General features: G+C 40.6%; 1 protein-coding gene across 2 annotated transcripts in view; it reads left to right on the top strand.

Moving 5' to 3' along the window:
- Window positions 1-12,028, top strand: part of GAD2 (glutamate decarboxylase 2) — a 38,217-nt gene that overhangs the window by 12,935 nt on the left and 13,254 nt on the right. For both annotated transcript variants that reach the window (XM_040548170.1, XM_040548171.1), the window contains 3 exons: window positions 6,680-6,759; window positions 10,317-10,371; window positions 11,710-11,826. In XM_040548170.1, the coding sequence (XP_040404104.1) occupies window positions 6,680-6,759; window positions 10,317-10,371; window positions 11,710-11,826 (252 nt within the window). The remainder of the gene's footprint in view (window positions 1-6,679; window positions 6,760-10,316; window positions 10,372-11,709; window positions 11,827-12,028) is intronic.

The following is a 12,028-nucleotide window of genomic DNA, read 5'->3' as shown; positions in this document are numbered from 1 at the left end:
AATAATGAAATGAGCTTTAATAATTGTGTTTTCATGCCAAGGAAGAAGCAGCTCCCTTAGCAAATTAAACATTCCAAAGTCAAATACACCAGTGAATCCACAGGCTAGCATCTGAAATGTTACATTTTAAAAGTAGCCTGAAATTGCAGTTTTGTCCTTTCCTCAAGCAAGTTTTTATAAAGTATGTAATAGCACATCTTCTAGGGCAGATAAGAAACCACACTAAGTGAAGGCAGGCAGGATTGTTTAACTCTTAATTGCCCAGCAGGCAGCGATCAAGGTTTAACCTTCAAAATAGCAGAGACTGTTAAAGGAATTGCAGAAGTCTGTACAAAACAATCCCTTTTTAGTTAGAAAATGTCATGCAGAACCTGAATAGACAGTAAGATACAAGAATGGCATTTGTCTCATTTATCATGACATGCTGATCTTCTGCTTCCTTTCAAATTCCCCAGTCTGATTCTAGTTTCTCCCTGCCACAGTTGGATGCTTTTGTATGATGATGGCCACAGAACAAGCAGTCTGTAAATGGGATACTGTCATTTCCCCATGATCTGCATGTGTAAACATAGTAAACAAAGCTTAAAGTTACTGTATCTGCTTAGAAACATTGAGATTTTTTTCTTGAGATTTTTCAGTCGGAAGCAAAGATTCCAATATCAGCAATTTTCAGACAAGAATATCAGCATCATGGACCAGACGCTATTTTCATTTCTGCCAATCTAGAGTTTCTGTTATTATAAATGAGTGGAGTTACTCCACAGTTGCCACCAATATTACTGTAATCAGAATCTGGCCTCAATCTGATGCCATGATGGTTTCAGCTGTCAGTGGAGGAGAAGGGAAGGGAGGAGTAATTTGCAGCTCCTAAGTAATTCCCTTCCTAATTTAGGAGTCATCATGTGCCTAAATTAGGAGCCTTACTCCCTGCACAATCAATCAGTGAAGAGAGGCATCTCTGGGGTGAAACTCAGAGCATCCAAATTAGGAACATAAATGTTGCTTAATTTAGATATTCTAAATCACCTTCAGGATGGGTTCACCTACTTCTGTGCGTTAACCATACAGAGACACCCGTCTCCTGATATACACAACCTACATTGGGTGCCTAAAGTAGGTTATGTGACTGCTCCAACCCTGCACGTGCCTGGTAAGCAGGTTTTTCCCAGGCTGTTCAGTAGGACCATGACATCTCTTACACTCTGATTCTGTTCATTTCTGTTTCACCAGTGACAGCGAAGTACATTATAACTGCTTAGGTTGGGCTTGGCTCGGGTATAATTGCAGTGAGGTGCACTTGCACTCAAAACTTAATTTAGTCCTATATGTTCACCATTTTATCATCAGTCATTCTTGAATCTGCACTGGTGCAGGAGCAGAGTGATGTCCTTCAAGGCAGCTGTTCTGGACTGCTTGTGATGCAGGAGACCTTGTCTCAGATGGGTAAAAGTGATGGATGCCAGTTGTAGAAACCTATTTTAGTCTATCGTTTCACACACAATGAAACATCTAAGGTGAAGGCCTCCTATGTCCCCATTGCATCAGCGTTAGGTTGGTATGAGTGTTCAGATGAGCACATCCTTTTTTTGCCTTCTCAGAATATTTTAATTGATCCATTTGCCTACAAGGCAAGTGCTATTGCATTTTAACCAGTCCAGCTAGCACTCTCTTAGATGGCATCTGGCAGTAGCTGGGAATAGCGTGGAGCAGGGAGCATCCCTGGAAGGTGAAAAGGACAAAGTCACTGTACTCTGAGGAGAAAAGGACTGTAGAGGGGAAAAGTTGAGATGCAGAGAACTAGCCAGATTCCCATTACAAAACAGTCCTTGGTCCTTTTATCCAGTTAGAAATCCAACGGGGCATGGAGAGGCTCTTGCTGCCTCTGGCATTCCCCCATTGGCATGGCTTTTGGGGTGAAGAGGTGCCTGTCTGAGGCTTCACTGGCAATACAGCTCCAGCAGCCACTGGCTGAGGAGGGAGGGTCTGTTGGCCACTCAGGTATAAGAAGTCAGCCTTGTAGACAGACATAGCCAGGGGGACCTCGTCCTTTTGGGGGAGAGCTGGGAGCAGTGACTTGTCCGTGGTGGTAGGGGAGCACCCTTGCATGGACAGTGCATGTAGCATCCCCACAGCGATCAGATCAGTGGAGCCAATTTGTGATAAATCGCTGCTTCAGCTTCTTGCACACTGATTTCCCTTCGTGGACTAAGCCCCATTACATGCAGGGAGTACAGCAAACTACTAGTAGCTGCAGGAGAAGGATGTTTTTTGTCTGAACAGTTGCTGAAATCTAACGCAGAGGTTGCTGGCTATGAGACAGAAGGAAATTAAAATTGACTTCTGTCCCAAAGCAGACAGTTTGACAGACCTCCCTTTCCTACAGACTTCAAAAGAGTCTGGTTTTGTTTCACTATAGATAGGAAGGCCAGTCTCTTCATCCCAGCATTGCTGTGGCACATGATGTTGCTCTCTAGCCAGGTTCCTTGGAGGCAACCTTTGAGGCTGTCACCTGCAGGAAGCAATGCAAGTGTGGCCAGGGAAGGTTTGAGAAGCCTGGAGAGCCCATTTTCCATTTGGTGGCATCAATTTTGAAGCTGTAAGCTACACTTCTAACCACCCAGAGTAAGTAGGGAGTGGTATTTTTTCCTCACGAGGAAATTAAAAATCAAACTGGGGGATTCAGGCATTCTTCTTTTGCATTGCCTAATGCTCAATAACTAGCAAAGGTTTGTTGTTTTGTTTTGTTGTTTTTTTGGGGTGGTATTCAAAGCCAGAGGGGAACAATGAAAAAGCTGGCGTTACTTGAGGAGCAACTTAATTCAAGTAACTCCATTCAAATCAAAGTAAAACGACTTTCCAGAAAAACAGCAGTCTGGAGCAGCCTATTTCAAAGCAGGTATTAGTCATGTAGGTCTTATCCTTCTTCTGGTCAGTATATCATGACTTTCACATTGCCACAGAACCCTTGTGAGTTCAGTGCAACATTTCTTGTCCACAGGTAGCACTATAAAACCATCAGCACTGGGAAAAAAACAAGTTGTGAGTCTTGCTGGATTAGCAAAGGACTATTGAGTGACATCTTTCAAATATGCAAAAGGTCAGAATATTAGTATGTTGTGCAGAAACATTAATATATTAATTTCTTTCCTGACATTAGCAACTAAGTTTAAAAATTGAATAGCAGTAGCTAAAGGAAACAACAGCAAACATATATCATGATGGTGTATTTAAAATGTGGGACACGGTACACTTTTTTGTAGGTAACTGGAGGAAAATCTATAGCTTACAACGAGACTTCAGAGGTAGGATTTATGTCACTTAACTTTAATCACTGAAAGTGTAAACATTTAATCTGAATTAGTCTATGCACTTTTTATAGCCAATAAAAAGAGATAGATCTGCAGAAGACAACTCATCCCAATCTAAAATTGGTGCCAAAGCCTCAGGGATGCAGTGCCTTCTGGAGGTACCGCTTCTCCCCCACTACTGAGGGAACCCAAGCAGCTAGCCTAGGTCAAACACACATTTTTAGATGCTTCAAACACAGAGAGAAGGAGACCAGCCTTCAGGTTCAGGGATCCTACATTATTTCAAGCCTAGGGGAGGTGGAGAGGAAAGCGTGTTCACCTCCTCTGCTGGTGGGGTGAGGCTGGGGGTCCAGGTCTGCAGGACACCAAGGTGCCATAACCAAACCTGCAAACCTCAGAAAGGTTTTGGCTCCTGGGTGGCTCAGCTTGCTCAGCATCTGGGATCTTGCTGCTGACGAGCTCCCTCCAAATAGCTTATATCACTCAGGATTTTTTGTGCTGCCATCTGAAAAACCAACCGTGGCTCTGGGGCTTACAGCATGAGGACACTTCTTCATGACAGCTTCAGCCCTGCCAGATGATGAGCAAATAATTCAGCAAGCTATAAAAATAGAAGCATCTGTATACTAAAGCGCTGTTCATTTAAAATAAAAATGGCATACTTTTCAGCATCATAACACTTTTAGCAATAACAATTCTTCCTTTTTCCAACAGACTTATTTCATTACTGCACCTTTAATTACTTTGCAGTGTTTTTACTTTACAAAGCTCACTATGAGAAAATGGCTGTCAAACTTGCTCCTAACAGCATCTGAAATTTCAGACAAAAGGAAGATTCCCCTGACTCGAGATCACTTTTTTTTTTTTAATTTTTCTGACCATTAATATGCTTTTGTCACTAAGATTGACTAAAACTCTCTTCTTTCTCATTCACCACTGAACTTCAAATGTATTTCTCTTCATGGAGAAAAGAAATACAGGGGATGTATGTGTAATCTTCCAGTCAACCTTGTGCAGCACAAGGGTGCATGAAGGAGGAAGGGAGGAAGACAAAGTGACATCCCACTCCCACCTGCACGTCCTCCTGTCTCTGACAAGCACAGGACAGGGGTGAAACTGGTCCTGCCTACTTCTCCTAGCCTGGTCTTTGATTCAGGACTGGCATCAAGACTGCCCCATCCTCCCTTTGTGGCCCTGGCTCTCCCACCACAGGACTTCAGCTCTGACTCCTTCATGGCTGTGTAATAAATGATGGTGTTCAAGCTCACTTTCTTGCAGGGCTAAGCAGTATGTAGCCCCCATATTCTAGAACGGGTTACATTTAATGTCCTTCTTCCCCCTGAATCTGTCAGTAGTTCTGTATAACCAGGACTATTTCCACAGATCTTTCCTTCTCTTAGACCTGTATGTTTTTCTGTCTGCTTTTAGTTATGCGTACACCCAAATTTTCAGCATTGTCCCAGGAGTACTGAAACAATGTTCAATAATTGTCATCATTAGTAAAGCCTTTTTGTTCTTAAAACTGCATTTTTTTTTCCATGTTAAGTTTCATCCTGGCTCTTTTATAGCCATTCGAGTGGCTGCAGTGATTCCTCTGATGTTACCCTGAGACACAAAAGTGTAACAGCATTCATATATCTGTGCCTGTGTACAGAGACTGAGCAATTTCATATTCAAAGTTTGTTTAGAAATTATAATTGCATTACCCTTCCATCCATAGACTTGTGTATTTCTTCCCAATTTATCTCTAAACCTGTTTTGGTTCCTGACCACTGAATTCCCTTCAGCAAGTAAAAAGCCTTCAGGCATCTGAGATATCAGCAGTACATTCATTTTATTCCCAGTGCTCTATTAGCAATGCCTTGAGACTTCTCAGCGAGGCAGCTGAGCTTGGCCATGTTCCAATGGATGCCTTTGAGCACATGGGCTTAATTTTCTTCCTCGTAGTAAACCATTCAAATCCATATTTCCTTTTTTAAGGCACTTTGAATAGTTCTATTTTCTATTAGAAAAACAAATTGCAGCAATAAATCTATTTTAACTAGTATGGAATAAGGAGCAACCTTAACCAGAGTAGTCAGGGCTGTTAATGAAAATTACCCGAGTCATTTTTAAGGCACAGTGATTTTTTTACTTAATAAGTTGAAGGCACATGTTGCAGTTCTACTTTTCTTCCTCTCTGTCTTAAAGTTGATGCAGATTTGACATTCATTTATCAAAGTGTTCATAATCACATGGAGCCCTTAAGCATGCTGTGAAGTCCTGTTGACTTCAAGGCCTTTAGGTGAAGCAGATGTAACAGCCATCACGCCCAGCTCTTTCCATACAACTGCACTGCAGTTGAAGCCAACTACTTCCTTGATACAACAGCAGTGAATACTTCTTTGCCTTGCAGTCTGCTTCTCTACTTCCATACCAACAGGAGGATGTACTATATTTTTTTTCCTTTCTTTAACATTTCAGGAACCTAAAAAGCTGTACTAGATCTATATCGCCTTGATGTTTTTTTTGCAGTGTTACCTCCTGAGCTAACACTACTGTAGTACAGAAAATAATTTCCTTTTTTTTTTTTTTCTGACATTTGATAATCTGTAGTTAAAATGACTTTGGACAATATCGTTACAGTTAGATTTGAGTTAATAGAAAATATGATTCTTGGTGGTGTAATTTGATACAAAGCTATTTCATTATTGTAATCACTAGGGTTTGAATTAGAATTATAAGCCAACATGAGTTAAGTCCTATGAGCTAGAGAAAATTAGGCTGACTTGCACTCCGAATATAGTTTCCACTTTTTATCTTGTACATACAGATTAACTAATAGTCTTACTAATATAATAGCCCAGTCCTGATTTTAAACTGCAATAACTCTGTTTGTTAGTGGGAGTTATTACTAGCTTTCACTGGCATGAGATCACAATTAGGATCCCTCTCTTAAATTCTCTCAGTATGTTGTTTGGCCAGAAGTTATATAGCAGAAGCTCGTCACCTTTGATGCCACAAACCAAATGAATTCTCTAGGGGAGAAGTTTTTGTTTCAGAGAATCAAGTACGTTGCTGAATACGTACCAGCAATAGGCAGTGCAAATATGCATCAAGGGCAGAATTTGGATCCATCACCAGCCACAACTGTGTATTTAATATTCCAGGAGTAAATCTCTATCAGAGTGGTTGCTGTTTCACTAATCAGCTGTAGTGACCCAATATGAAGCCTGAAATTACAGTGATCAGTTTCAAAGAAGTCTATGACTAGAATTACTGCCTGTGTGGAACATCTTGCTGAAGGGCTTGCAAGACTGTAGTGTTTTATATTAAATTGGATAAGAAATAGTAATAAAAACAATAAATAATAATAAAATGTATTTTTTCAGAGTCACTTTTCTGTGAAGAAAGGAGCTGCAGCCTTGGGTATTGGTACAGATAGTGTGATTCTGATTAGATGTGATGAAAGGTAAGTAAAGATGCTGAATGCTACTCCTTTTATCAGTACGTAGAAGAGGATCATAGGGTACTCAGCTCAGAGAGAGCATATAGGATACAGTCAACAGTTAATATAACTCACTGTAGGGCTGTCATCTTCAGCAGCCTTACGCTGATTTATCCCACTCAAGGGGCTGGCTCTGTCTGTAAGCTTCTTTATGAATCAGTTTTTGGAGCTCATCAAAAATTTTAAAGTTCCCTCCTCAAGGATTTCTGATATTTCTTATTCTTTTTTTTTTTCCTGAAGTGAAACAAAAAGTCAAACTAGCAATCATTCTTTGCACATTCTGTTAAGAAACCATGAAGGTTTTGATCAAAATGGAGCATTTAAATACTGTCACATTTTGAACCAACAAAATGAGCTGCAATGAGCTTTTTAAAGAAGTGAAATCTTGAGGAGCCTTTGCTAATGTAATTCTACCACTTCATGCCCCCACCATTCTTCTCAGCTGGACTACATGTCACCAGGAACACCTTTGCAGTGGGATGTACAGTCAGTTCAGTGAAGGGTCTTTCCAGCGTCATGGGCAGCATAGGCCAACCAGGGGATGGCCCATGGAAAGGAGTAGCCCGGCAGGCTACCTACAGTTCCCATAGGTACTACAAAATTGGTTGTAAATAACTTCTTAGCTCACTCAAGTAAAAGGTTTCAATTCTCTTTGAAAACCCATTTTGTGAAAGTAAAGGAATGTTAACAAAATCAATGCGATTTGCTGAAGATTTCCAATTTAAGGGAAAGCACATTTTCTATAGGACAAAAAATAATTGAAAATACTTATCAATTCTACTGAGAACCTTTTCAGTAAAGTATACTCTTACTATGAGTCCCAAATATCATTGTTGCAAGGTTCTGAATTATTTATGGTTCTAGCTTAAATGGAAGGTTTTACTGCAGCCAAAATGCTCTACTCCCACTGTAAAAGGGGAGCACCAACTAAGCAATTTACAGTGCTAATCATAGCACCTGCACATTGACTTGTGGACTTATTATCTCTTTATTAACAAAAGACTGAACACACCTTGAAGAGGAATTAATGACAATCTCCATACAACCAACACACATCAAAGTAAATTTCTGATTGTTTCTACTCACTAAAGGCAGACTTGGATCAATGAAGTCATGCCTTCCTTTTCTTCTTGTGCAAATTCAGTGTGATGGTTTTCTATGAAGACCACAATGCTTATCCAACCCATCCTGAAATAAGCACTAGGATTATTGCATTTCTCACCAAATCCCAGGAGGTGACACCAGGACAGAGCAGGCTGTTGGTGCAGGATGTGAGCTGATGAAGTTGTAGACCTTTAGGAGCGTGAAGAAGCACCATGAGATTTTTTTGACATTTTCACATGACCAAGCATCCTTCTTGGTGGCTTCTCTCTTCCCCATCTTGGTCCACACCCACCAAGTTTGCCTGGTTTTGCTGTCTCATGGGACTATGTAAAGGTGTGGTAAATTTCAGCCAGGAAAACATGCAGAAAATCATGTTCTTGCTCATGTCTCGCACCGGGCAACTGTACATTTCCATTGCCTCTTTCATCACCACGCACATGTATTGATAGTAATAGCATATTACCTGCAGGTTTGACATCAAAACACTTCAGTCTGATGTGGCAGCAGTGAAGACTGTATACAGACATGGGTACGATGAGAAGACTTTGACACCATCAGTCTCCATCTTCAGTGTCCTTTTGCTGCTGAGTCCCTTCAGCCTTCCCCAGTAGCCCTCCTGCTTCTGATGCTGCCTTGCACATCTCATATAACCCCCGTGCTATGTTATTTGGGTGAAGTTTGTATAAGCGCTTAATTTGAAGTAGTTCAATACTGAAGTATTTCGGTACTTCAAAGCCTATTATTTTTCAGCACCTTTGAAGACTTTCAGGTCATCTGCGCTCAGGTGACAACACAAGAAAATGCTGTGCAATATTACTGGCCATTTCCTAGATTTGGAGCAGGGGGTTGTGTTGGACTATACTCAAAGCCAATGTACTGCTATCTTCTTGGTAAAATTCAGCATTGCTTGGACATTGCACTCACCTGGCCATGAGTTCCTGCATGTGTTCAGTATGACCAGGAGCTGGCTGATCACTTACCTTGGTACAAATTTTGGCAGTGAATGGGTCTGCCCAGCTTTGTGTTTTCTTCTGTGCACATCCTCAATAAACTAGAAACCATTAAAGAACAGCATCTAAACTATGTTTAGAGGAGGAATTCAGAACCTTCCCACAGCATGCTTTTTTTTTCCTTTATTCCCATAACAGTCCCAGAAAGTTTTTGAAAATGAAACAATTACTGCTTTTGTCTGAACCTGTACAGGTAACTGAAGGAACTCAGAATGAGTTCAATACTTTTTATATTTTGAACTTGTATGACAAAAACAGGGCTAATTTTTAGAATAGAGCTTTTCTAGTTTCAATTATTCTTTCAGTGTTTTGAATAAGTAAAATGAAGGACGTTGTGCAAAAAAATCAGCCGTGCAAACCCATTTCTACTGAAAGAGTTACTGACTTACCATGAGGTGTGTAAGGATTAAAACTTGTCAGCCTTATTATTTTATTACAAGAAATTAATAATATTTTGTTTTATTTACATCCATCCAGATACTGTGAAAGCACCATTTTTTCAATGCAAAAGTAAAACTAAAACTCATAGTTTTATTTGTTTCCTAAAACTGCTATTTCAAGCTCTAGCAGAAGTTGTTCTTTTTTTATTTAGAGCAACAGGAAATCAGCCATTTAATGAAAGAAAAAATACATCCAGCTGTACTAAGAACTGAGGAAGTCCTGCAGTGTATATATATATTAATCTAAATGGACAACACTTAAACCCAGTGAAGAGTTTATTCCTGTAATGTGGGGAGCTGTCATGTTTGTATTGCCATTATGTGTACTCTTTCTTAGCTAGTCTTGCTTGTGGCTAAAGCAAAGAGAAATTTAACCTCAGTATTCAATATCAGCTCTGTTTTACTTTGCACTTAGTTCACTTGCAGGATTTCATAAATTAGCCGTCAAGCCTTTAACCACTGAGTCTGAATCTCAGGTAAATGGTTCATTCTAAATGTGTTGCAAATACGGTATACAGCCAGCACAAAGGGCTTGGCAGTGCACTGTGTCTGGACTGGTAGCTTCTTCTCATCTCCGTGCAGCTCTGCTGGCATTTGCTGTGCCTGCTGAAAGGGACTGTGGGGCTTGGCACCCAGCAAGCATCTTGGGACCCTGGGCTGAGCCCCTGCCTGGGAGCAATTCCCAGGGCTGTAACCTCCATGGAGCAGCACAGCAGTCTTTAACAGGGGGTGACCCTGAGATAACTTCTCTCAGTAACCATCACTGTGTTGATGCAAACTGGTTGACAAAATAAGCCGGCTAAAAACGTAGACTAATGGACAGAGTCTTTCTGAGCTCTTCAATGTTGCATAAGCCATGGGCAAGAAAGTCACTTTGTTCCTTTTTTGGGTTTACTATGAAATTAAGAAGTAATAGCAAAAGCTGATTTCAGGATCAAATTTGTAATATAACTTTCTTTTGTCCCAGAGGGAAAATGATCCCATCAGACCTTGAAAGGAGAATTCTTGAAGCCAAACAGAAAGTAAGTTTACTAGCATTTCTGCCTCAAAAAAAAAATGAAAGAATGAAAGAGAGAAACAAGAAAAGGAAAAAAAAAAAAAAAAACACAATAATGTTACAGCTGTTTGCTTTCTTGGTAAAATAACATAGGCTTGCCCATTAACTTTTGATGTATTTCTTAGAAATATGACCTGGTAATTAGGAAGGCAGGAGTTGCTGAGAAAAAAAAAAGTTTAGAGCTACATCACAATCTTCATAAGCTCTTTGGCTTTTTTATATGTTGTTCTGCGTAACATCTCCCTTTTTCATATTATCAGCCTCTGATGCAATTCCTCAGCTGAATATTAGCAAAGACAAAGAAATCATCTGGGGAATTCATATGTACTTTAATGCACTGAAAATATTTCTCACAGAGTCACCAAATCAATTGGAGGTAAACTCAGATCCACACACTCTCTAAAGTACACTACTTTTGTATGTGTTCATTAACACAAGCTAGAATTAAAACATCAGATTGCAGTATGCAATGGACTTGGCTCTGTTCCTTCAACAACTTTTATCTAAATAGTCATTAGAAACACAGTATTAAAAGCACAATAACACAAATTTTCATTAAGAGCTCACTTTGTCTAATAAAAGTAACACAGTATATAAAAAATAAGGCAAAATTAGAACAACTAATGAATTGAGAATAAAACACTGGTATACTCAAGACCTTATAGTGCAAAAGCCAGGTCACAGTGTGTACTTGGTGAAGCACAGGATTTAGCAGTGGGAGTCCAAGAGGTGGTCCCTGGGCTCCATGGAGATCACTGTCTCCTCAGAAGAGCTGTCTCCCCACTGTGTGCGAGGTGAGCCCCACACCTCCCCTGCCCAGTGCCCCCAGGAGACACCCCTGGAGAAGATGCTCACCCTGACAGGACTGCGCCACCGCACGGTTGGACTCTCTCTAGGATAACTCTAACACAGCCCTGGGCACAATCCACTGGAGAGGTTTCTTGCACCGTGGTGCCTTGTGAATAAGGCTTTGTTTTATGTGACATTGCATAGAGCAGACCTTTTTGTTTCAGGCAGGTGGTACGGAGCAGAACTGTTCTTTTGAGCCCTTACCTGTATCATGAATCTTAAATAAATGGAGGATACTGGTTTGGAAGTTTGCTGCCACCTTAAGGTAGAAACTGTAATATCACTGGCATATAAATTAAGAAAAAAGAAAGTAATATAGCAGGTATGTCCTCTAGGAGACACTTGTGGGCTTGTTGTGGAGGCAGCCATCCCAGCAATGCCAGTTCCAGCAGTGCAAGAAGAGTTTGGGCTGCTGCGGTCTGACTTTGCCAAATGCCTCTGTGCTTTCTTGTAGGGATTTGTTCCTTTTCTAGTGAGTGCCACGGCTGGGACAACAGTGTATGGGGCATTTGATCCACTCATAGCTATTGCAGATATCTGCAAGAAATACAAAATCTGGATGCACGTGGATGTAAGTATCAACTTATGTGGGGTAGGAGACAGATTACAAGGCGTGTTAGCATGAATTTATTAATTTGTACCAAAAAAAACATTTTACTTGGTTCCTGTAATTAAGTCTGTTGTCCAAGCACTGACTTCCCACTCCTCTGAAAGGCTCAGGAGAGGGGGACATTATAGGAGCTGTGACTATGCAGTGCTTCTAGCAACTGGGA

This window comes from Cygnus olor, chromosome 2 (genome assembly GCF_009769625.2).
Source record: "Cygnus olor isolate bCygOlo1 chromosome 2, bCygOlo1.pri.v2, whole genome shotgun sequence".
Taxonomy (NCBI): Eukaryota; Metazoa; Chordata; class Aves; order Anseriformes; family Anatidae; genus Cygnus; species Cygnus olor.
This window is presented reverse-complemented; position numbering and strand designations above follow the sequence as displayed.